This window comes from Quercus lobata, chromosome 6 (genome assembly GCF_001633185.2).
Source record: "Quercus lobata isolate SW786 chromosome 6, ValleyOak3.0 Primary Assembly, whole genome shotgun sequence".
In the NCBI taxonomy this organism is placed as follows: Eukaryota; Viridiplantae; Streptophyta; class Magnoliopsida; order Fagales; family Fagaceae; genus Quercus; species Quercus lobata.
In genome coordinates this window covers 38805651-38816517 of record NC_044909.1, presented here as the reverse complement: position 1 = coordinate 38816517, position 10867 = coordinate 38805651, and the positions used below count along the sequence as shown (strand labels likewise).

Sequence of the window (10867 nt, the reverse complement as noted above, 5' to 3'; positions counted from 1 at the left end):
AATTATCTAAAATTAGAGTGAAAACAATTTTTTTTTCTTTTATTCCCTAATAAAAACGATAGTTGAAGAACGATAAGTTAGAGTTTTTTTTTTTTGGTCAATGTTCTTGACTTAAGTTTGTTGAAGTATATTTTTGTAGTTTTCATTGGCTTATAAAAAATTTAGCTTGCATCTTTAATTAAATTTATAATACTATTTTTATTTGATGCCCCAAAGATATATTCATAGTTTCGCAACTAATACTGTGATGTTTACCCACACCACCACCCCCCCCCCCCCAAAAAAAAAAAAACTAATACTGTGAGAAGAGGTATTAATATATTTGATGTATAATATAATTTTTGGATTGGAGGGATAGATATCACTTTTTTTTATGGATTATATTAGTTTAATGGGCTCTAAGTAAGTCATGGCCGAAGAATAAACCGTCACTTAATCATCAAGGGGTCATTTGGTATGGGATTTTGAGCATTTTTTAAAAACCATTACACGTATTTTCACTTATATGTATTTTTAAAAACTACAAACAACGTTATTAAAACAACATTAACAAACAGACCCTAAATTTCAAAATGTGCTAAAGGTCAAATTGCAAATTTGTGAAGACCATTAAAAATGAAAAAGGAAAAAGCGGTTCTTATTTCTATGGCCAAAAATGAATCTTGCTCAAATAATGACATAGGTTGTAACCGAATGGACTTCTTTAATCATTATTATGTGGAGAGCAACGTCAAATGTTGTTTCCAACAAAAAAAAATATATATATATATATATATATAAATATATAATGATTTAATTTATGAGTATGTTTCAGTTAGTTCAACTGATAAAGTCTCTAATAATTGTATCCCCGCCTACACCAAAAACTGATTGGTGTCTTGATCTGATGATAAAAAGCTACCATCAGAAATGGACGCCATAGGTTGAAACTATCTAAAAAAAAAAATTATGAGCAACTTTTATGTTCATAATATTTGTCACAACAAAACTCAGGTGACAATATGTTCTAGTTTTTATCCGAATCCACCATTAACATCATTTTTTTACATACCTTTAATACCTTGCCACATTAATTTATTAAAAGAAAGCCCCATGTCAAGACAACATCATTCCATCTCCAACCACAAACTACACGAATAACAACAGAGATAAGAATGGATCCCTAAATATCTTCGCTGTTATTATTTAATTTATATATCTTGTTAACTATTCTCTTGGATGAGTGTAATTCCCCTGTTCTATACAATGGGTGTGACCCCAAAACGTTGGCCATAAGTTTTGAACCCAATATCTCATAGATCTCATAAGTCTTTAGGTAAAATTAGGCCACCTCATTGGAATTGCATGCCAGTACATCTTGGTCACGCACCAAGGTGGAATCAATGTAACATCTCCAGCCTTAGTACCTAATTAAGATAATCATAAACAATGGAAAATCTCATCTCGATCTGTGTTAATTGGTATGGGAAACTATAAATCTATTTCTTCGAACAAGGTAGTCTGATTGCATCCAATGCCACATGACACATGACATCATTTTATTTGTTGAGAAAATGACATGTGTCATTGTTGTATACATCCTCAAATTTGCTATCTAAATTTTAAAATATATTAGTATTTTACCTGTATAATGTACCTAAAAAGTAATATGTACCTTTCAAAAAAAAAAAAAAAAGTAATATGTAGTTTAAAAAAATTCAAAATAATATAAGTGAAATTGAACAATAAACAGATCTAGTCTGTGTGTTAAGCAAGTTCACAATCATATAATGCAAAACTAAGTTTTTATTACAAAAACAACAATGAATATTTTAAAATAAATAATAAACTCTTTTTGAATTTCTTGAAACTTTTGGTTATTGAATGTTAATCAAAATAGCATTTTTTTTATGGGGACAAAAAAATAAAATAAATTATCTTAATAATTTTTAAACTTATGGTCCATTATATGGCAAAAGCACAATGTACTACGTGTAAAATAATCTTGAATAAAATAAATAATAATTTTTTTTAAAATTATCAAAATTTGGTATCAAAATTTTAATTAAAGACATATTTTTAAATTTCTTGAAATTTTGATAATAGAAATTCACTTAAAAGAAACTATATTAATAACTTAAATGTTCTTGTAATACAACACACGATTATTTATATATATATATATATATATATGGTGCAACTTCAATGATTATAGAATATAATATACTAATATGATAGGATGAGCCTCTACTTACCAGGGAAAAAAAAATACTCTAGTACATAAACACTTTAGGAGTGTGCATTAAGAATAAAAAAAAAGGATGATTTAAGAGAGAAAAAAGAGAGAGAGAGAGAGAGAGAGAGAGATAAGATGTTTTAAGAGGAAAAAAAAAAGAGAGAGAGAAGAAAAGAAAAGGCCCATCCATAAAAATAAATAAAAAATTGTGTAAACGGATGATTTTAACTTTTTTTGGGAGTGGGCTCTGTGTCAATCAAGAAGAGTCTATGTTTGACTTAAAAAAGAAAAAGAAAAAAAAAAGAATAATGAATGAAAAGCAATCAACACGAATTAGGACAAATCCCACCAATATTGTTTTCATTCGCTTGGACTTTTCAATCTAACAAAATTTGGCCATGTGTAATCTGATTTGATGATGATTAAAACAAAATTAGTCATCTTCCAAGCACGCCAACTTTGATGTTACCAGATTGCCACGCCAAAGAATAAAAAAAAATGTTTGCACAAACTTTTTTTTTTTTTTTCTAAGTTTTTTGTGAGGGTGATATATAATTTTTTGGTCATTTTTATATTAAATTTATAGTTTTAAAAATAAAAAATCAGAATCTTTTTCGATTTTTTTTACCATTTCGATTTTTATAACCATGATTAAATATGCAACAAAAAGTTAAAAATTAGCTTCTCAAAGAGGTAAAAATTAGATTATTTGAAAATAAAAACTGAGACAAGTGGGTGAGATATGAGTGTGAATTTGATGACGCCCAAATAGGAAGTCTCTGAGTACGGGAGGTTTGTGAGCCTCAGAGCAATTCTAAGTTATAATAAGCACTTCAGAAAGACATGTGACGGATTCAATTATTCATCTTTGGAAATTACAAGTCTAAGCACCAATGTCTATACGGAGTTACGGTACGGCCCGCTTGTGTGTCCATTAAAATTTAATGCCTTTTAATGCCAAAATCACTAGATCAGATAGAAGTTGTGTGTTAGTTGAATGCCCTTGTCGAACGTCTTTTTTTTTTTTTTTTTTTTTTTTTTTTTAATTAGAAAATCATCATTTACATTAAAAAATATATATATATATATATTATTTTGCAGCTTCTTGTCATTCATAAGCTTTAATTAGCTTATGTGCCTCGGATTATCAAAAAAAGAAAAAAAAAAAAAAAAAAAAAGAGAGAGAGAAGTATAGCATTTGTTTAGAAACATCTTATTTAGCTGAAACTAAAAATTTTTTGCTGAAAAATTTTGTAAATAAAATTAAAAGTTAGCTGAAATAATACAATAGGACCCATGAATAGTATCAAAAAGTACAATGAGATCCATAAATAATAATAAAAATAAACTGAATAGTTAAAAAACTAAATTTTTTAAGTCATGCCAAACGCACAAATAATCTAATACTTTTTTTTGGAATAAAAATGAGATATTCGTTATAGACTCATTGTGCCTATGTCATGTGACGGTGTAGTCTAATATCTTTTTAAAACATTTTTTCTTCAATCTACGCAATATAACCATGCGTGTGAAGGGGTAAGGATAGGGATAGTGAAGTGAAACAACTTTTTTTTATTTTAAATTAAAAGTTAGAAAGTGAAATCGCATTTGAAAATGTAATAAACTAATTTTCTTCCGAATTCATCATAGTTTTGACATTCAAACTAGTAACGATTAATTGAAAGGAGCTGCTTGACATTAGGACGGATTAATGGATGCAGTATTCGTCAATTATTGATTAAATATAGAATTTTGTGCATGTGTAAATGTCTTGATAGGATGATAACAAAGACGAACTCCACTGATTCAAAGTTTATTCAAAAAAGAGACCTGCCTTTGTCAATTTCTTACCAGCATGTGGACTTGTTTCATAAGTAGGTAATAGCCCAAATAATTAGGTTTCGGAGTCTCCTACTCATGCCAATTTACTCTAGAAAAGTACCAACTTGGAAAAAGAAGGGAAAAGTTTTTCTTTTATTTTATTTTATTTTTGTTTGTAAATCACTCTAATTATACAATTAGATATACTAATAAATCCTAGTAACATACCCAATAATACTACATCATTGAACATTCCCAACATTCCCATTGGACGTAATACAACGCACGTCATCATTTTTGTTTTCATTGTGATTGAGTTTACTGTATGAATAGTGTTAATTTGACTGGATAGTTGAGAAATGTAAAAATTCTTAGAGCGTTCACATTACCTTTTTTTTAAATAAGATTTTTTTTAATTGTACACTGATATGGCTGAAAAAAAAAATCCCACACATAGTTCAATGTTAAGGGGAGTGGTGTGCGGGAAAAAAAAAAACTATTTTAATATGATATATTGTAAAATAAAGAGTGATATGTAGGGTATATTACAAAATATATAAATTAAGTAAAAAATTCGAATTTTTAAATAGACAGTATAGATTAAAAAAAAAAAAATAGTGGGAATGCTCTACATTCAAAAACTTCTATCTACATTGGTTGGAAGCAACCTCCTCCGGGTTTTTACAAGCTTAACACCAATGGTTCAGCTTATGAGAATCTGAGTTATGCAAGTGCTGGTGGTATCATTCAGGACTCTAATAGCTCTTAAATAGAAAGTTTTTCTAGAAATATTGGCTCTACCCACCCCATGGCAACTGAGTTATGGGGTCTTTAGGATGGCCTTGCTCTTGCATTAAAAATATATTAGACTATGATGTAGCAATTATATAGGGATTATTATTATTTTATTTTTTTGGTCGAAAGGAAATGCATTAAAAACTAGAAAAAGCCTATTATAGAACACACCATTCAAATCCGAATGATAAAAACCTAACTATCATAAAACACAAAATCAGAGAGGTTTGATTGACTCCCAAACTATGATCACATCAATTAGTAATGGCATTTTTGTGATACTTTATATTATCATATATGTAGATATCATATCATATACTATATAATAAAAGTTAGGCTTAGAAGTCATGGTTATGCCAAGTTGCTTCACCAAAATGTAGAATTTTTTTTTAGATTTTTAAGAAAATATATATAATTTTCTCTGTTCTTATTTTCTTCTTCTATAATTTCTAAGTTGATAAAAATCTTAATTTGATTACAATCCAAATTCTTCATCTTATCATTTTATTATTAATTTATTATTTACTATTTTTTTTACTTAAATTATATTACTACACGGTCAAGAAAAACAGCGACATTATTTCACTTATTTGTTCATATTTTTTAGAATAAAAAAATAGATATAATAGTATTTTTTTTTCTATCTTCTTCTCCTATAATTTATTAAGTTTAACATATTATTTTTTTCCCTTAATTGTTAATATCAACTTCTTTTTATTTTTCTTTTTTATCTTTCCTCTTCAATTTATGAATTATCTAGAAATCAAATTTTGCAGTAATTTAGGTTCTTATCTTCAGTAATCAGTTTCACATTTTTTCCGTGTATAAATTATCAACATTTTTTTTTTCATATTTATCTTCAAGTATATCTACAAATTGAGATTAGATCATAGGGAATAAAATCAATCAGAAAAAAAAAAATTAAATTATAAATATTTTTGCTTTGCCTCCCTCAAACTCCTTATTTGGACTTTGCTCTCTTCGTCATAGGTTATATTTTTTGTATTCTTAGTTTTTTTGTGTATATGTTTAGTTGGATGGTTTTGCTCTATAATGGGTTTTATTGATTTGTAAGTTTCAAGGTGTATTTGCAGCATGAGCATCCTAATCCAATGGAAGCTATAGTGGAAGCCGTGGGACCAGTGGCTTCTTTCACCTTTTTTTTTTTTTTTTTTTGAGAATATTTTTCACATTAAATTTCTATTGGTTATACGTTCTACCTCTTCTTTTGATAAACAAATTATATGTTCTACCTTTAATCATGTTATGGTATTCATTTTAATTAAAATTATATTTATGTTACAGATTATTCTAAAACTTTGAAGCTCACGTTATGAAATTTCAAGATTTTAAAGCTTTACCCTTCAACATGTTATCCTGAGTGCAAAGTCCACACAAATGCTATTGTATGATTATATCTTTTTCATTGAAGATTATATCTATTCTATTGAAACTTCAAGTGACTCCAGGTTTGGATGCTATTTTTTTATTTATATTTTTTTTTTACATGTGGATGTCATATTTATGCCACAAATTTTGATTATTCTTTTTTTTTTTCATTTATTTAGTTGATCATTTCTTTTATTGATATTCATAAATATTTAATTTTGTAAATTATTTATAAAAGGGTTGTGTGGGGCCCGAAATCTGAGGCCCCAGCCCACTTTATGTTAAAAGCCCAAAAGCCCAGGCCGAGGAGCCCTATTGCTAAGAACGCGCAATGAAAACTCTTTGAAGGTCCAAGAATGTGGCCGAGGACGACTTTATGCCCAACATCTCACAAAAAGCTTGAGGAAAAGGACAAAATCAGTACAAGAGCAGTATAAGGGAGAAGACTGCCGACACCTTAATGTGGAGCCCACCGCCTGACAAACCTATACTCATACCATGCTGTCCAACTTTTCCCAACCACTCTGATGTGAGGATTGACAAGACAAGTAACCACCCAGAACAAGGAGAAACGGACACGTAGGTGAAGAACGGGAAGGAAATACTAGTATAAAAGGGAAGCTTGCTGCATTAACAAAGGGAGGCCCAGAAGTGAGAGAAAAAGGGAGAAGAACGAACTCATAAAAAAGAAGGGTGGCTAGGACGAGACTCTCCTCGGACTAATTCCGAGGAGATAGATCTTCACGCCACACCCGTGTAAGGCTCAGTCATTCAGGCCAAACTCACCTTCGTATGGGCTCCCATGAAAAACCATGACTAAACCGCTGCCCGACGACCAAGGTCCAGCCTTTCTAAGCCCACTCTCTACAAATCGTATTGTTTTGACCCCTTTACATACGAGCCCATCCCTGGGTCGTTAGAAATTGTGTCCTTACAGGTTGTACGAAACCAAACATGCATAAAGGCTTTTCTCCATTTTTATGGAGTCAAAAATGTTGCCAATACAGCGACACCCATTCAGCATGACAATGATTTCTTAAAATTATATATGTTAGTAGGATTGTAGAGAATGGAAGATAGAATTTAAGGTGAAAAAAACTTCTATATGAACATTATAATTTATGTAGATAACTTCTACGTGAACCTTAAAATTTTGTTAGATTGGCAAAATAACACTTTAATTATTAGGAATCTAAATGATATATTAGTATTAATAATGTTTGATATTTTTTAGTAACTGTTGTGGAATACAGATGATTTTTTTTTTACTAAAGCATGTGAAGTTCTCATATTTAGTCATCTCAAGCAACTTCACTTCACACATAAGGTTATCACTTATTCCTTTTTTGTTTACATGATGGGTCAAGAAAATAGTGCTCATAAGCCTCTAATGATGATTGATGTGTTCTATCTCCTTGAAATGCTTATTTCTTTTTTCAATTTTTTCACTTCAAAATAAAGTATTTTGGTCATAGGTGTCATTGATATAGTTCATTTTAAGTAATTTTTTTTTCTCTCTCTCTACTCACCAGCCCTCGAACCCAAGGCTTGGTACTTGTAATAAGTAGTCAAACCATTGAGCTACTATGAGGGCTAGTCATTTTAAGTAATTATTCAATACTCTCAACATATACAATTATAATACTAGGTCATACTACCATATGCTTAAAAATAGTTTACACTCTCATTAATTATTAAAATAATTATCGTAAATCAAACTTTTTTACCAAGAATTTACTATAAATAAATATATATTTTCTAAATTATAAAAAAATTAAAATTTTACTTCACTTAAAATTAGATTAGTGAGAGTTTCAAATAATATTTATTTTGATTATATATCATTATTTTATGTTTTAATATGTAGAATTTATATATTATCAAAAAAAAAATGTAGAATTTATATATTATAGACCATGTTTATACAAAGTGACTTAATATATGTTTATATGTATTATATGTCGTAATATTAATGGATTTTATCATGTGGCTTACTAATTATTAATATAGTTTTAATTTTTTATATATATCTTTTTAATTAAGCCGTACAACACATGTGTATAATACTAGTTATTATTATTATATATGTAGTTTGAATCTCACATTCTCCTCACTTTCTCTTCTTTCTTTCTTTTTTCGCTATCTACTAATGATATATAGTGTGCTCTCAAAAAATTGAAAAAAAGAAGAAGAAAAAAAAGTTTGTATGGTCACAAAAAATAAACGTGGTTGAGGTGAGAGCAATAATAATGAGAATAGAGAGAGTTGTATTTATTCCTGTCACGGAAATACGGGAGATTTGGTATTAAAACTTAAAACCCGTTTTATATATCCTCGAACGCATCAATCAATCCCAGTGCGTGTGACGGGACAACAATGCCCGGTGGTTCCCTAGAAATGGAATTATCAATTATATGAAATTTGAAGCATACACATATATATATATATATTAGAAAATGACGAAAACACCCTTTAACGTATTGTCACTATCCTAAACCCTTATACGTGCAGGTCACCGCCCCACCAGCTAGCCCCACTCTCAGGCCCCAAACCCAAACCAAAACTCCCCAGGCCCCCCCTTCATCACTCCTCTCAATATGACTTTTTCATTCCTCCACCCCCTTTTCTCCCTTCTCCTCCTACTACTATTACTACTTATCATACTTCTGGTGCTCTCCCATTAAAGTTTACTAACACACCCACACCTCTGCCTCCAAAACTTAGAATTTGGTGACACTACTCTCTCTCTCTCATTCTTGCTAGCATAGCAGAAGTTACAGAAACACTAGTCAAAATAAACCAACCCCTCTCTTAGTTTTCTTTCTTGCTACAATTGATTTTTTATCCATAGGGATTTTTATATGTATTAAACGAAAAAAACAGATGCCCCTTGGCAACAGAATATTAAAGAAAAAATAGTCAGTAGATTCCAATATCTCTCTCTTGCTTGCTCTCTCCCGCAACTGTCTGCCTTTCCCAGAAGACCAAACAAGACTTAAACAAACCAAAAAAAAAAAATTTTGACAAAAGCAAAAACAAAAACAAAACAGAAACAGTCTTTTTAGAATTAGACGAACCCCTCTCTCTTTCTCTTTCTCTTTCTCTTTCTCTCTTTTTGTGTCTGTGTCTGTCTCTGTCTCTCTCTCATTTCTTACCTAACTAGCAATAGCATAGCTAGATGGGTCTTTGGACTCGGCATCATCTTCTTCTTCTCCTCCTGTCTCTCCTTGTCTGCACTTGTTTCTCAGATCCAAGCGACGAGCTTTGCCTCACCCACCTAAGCGAGTCCTTATTAGACCCCACAAAATCGCTTCAAAACTGGACCAAGACCACCTTCTCCAACCCTTGTTCTGGCTTCACCTCATATCTCCAAGGCGCAACTTGCAACAATGGTCGAATCTACAAGCTCTCTCTCTCAAACCTCTCTCTCAGAGGCTCTATCTCTCCTTTCCTCGCTAACTGCACTAACCTCCAAGCCCTTGACCTCTCCTCCAACGCTCTCACTGGTCCAATCCCCCCAGACCTTCAATACTTAGTCAACCTTGCTGTACTCAACCTCTCCTCTAACCAGCTCACCGGTCAGATCCCACCTCAGCTCACATTGTGTGCTTACCTTAACGTTATTGATCTTCACGATAACCTTCTCACAGGCCAAATTCCACAGCAATTGGGTATTCTCGCTCGTCTCAGCGCTTTTGATGTTTCTAATAACAAACTCTCTGGTTCCATACCCACCTCGCTGGTGAACAGGAGTGGGAACTTACCGAGATTCAATGCTACATCGTTTGATGGAAACAAGGATCTTTATGGGTACCCTTTACCGCCTTTGAAGAACAAAGGGTTGTCAGTGATGGCCATTGTTGGGATCGGATTGGGAAGTGGCTTCGCTAGCTTGGTACTCAGTTTTACTGGGGTGTGTATATGGCTCAAAGTTACAGAGCACAAGATGGCTCTTGAGGAAGGCAAAATTAATCACCTTATGCCCGATTATTGAGCTTAATATTCTGGGAAAATTGATCGCAGATGAGATTATTGAGCTGAATGTGATGAGTTTAAAAAAAATTTCAGGTATGTTTTTGATACAGGTGAGGTTTGGGCTTAGTCTTAATATTACTATTATTTTTTCTTCTTCTTTCTAATGGGGTTTTATTATTAGATACTCTTTTACTAATTTGTGGAGGGATTTTTCTTTTTTCTTTTTCCTTTTCTTTTTCACCTTCTGTCTTTAACCAATTTGGTTTTGTTTTCTTTTTTGGGGAATCTCTATTTCTTTTGGGGATTGATTATCTATATTTAGTAATTGCTTAACAATCAACATTGTATAAATCCAATTCAAACATGAGGCATATGATCAGTGAAATAGTGCAGTTATAATTGTCATTTTTCCTCTCTTTGATGTAATGTAAGCATACAGTAATGTAATGCTTTTGTTGTTTCTTTCTCTCTCGCTGTCCGTCTATGTCTGTGAGCGTGTGTGGTAGGGTAGGTTGAGACTTTGGTGGGTCTGTTGGGTGAAGAACTCTGCATCGTGCAATTTTGTCTGGCAGCGTAGTATGATACATATACATACAAACAACTGGCTTGCAAATTTTTATATATCCGAAACTGCTGGTATTTAATATTAACGCACTTTTACATATTTGTAGT

General features: G+C 31.3%; 1 protein-coding gene across 1 annotated transcript; it reads left to right on the top strand.

Annotated features, from left to right (window-relative positions):
• Positions 1 to 8815: 8815 nt before the first annotated feature.
• Positions 8816 to 10657, top strand: LOC115993870 (receptor-like protein 44). Its single transcript, XM_031117850.1, has one exon. It carries the CDS (start codon positions 9399 to 9401, stop codon positions 10212 to 10214), a length of 816 nt encoding a protein of 271 aa, XP_030973710.1. The 5' UTR covers positions 8816 to 9398; the 3' UTR covers positions 10215 to 10657.
• Positions 10658 to 10867: the final 210 nt, after the last annotated feature.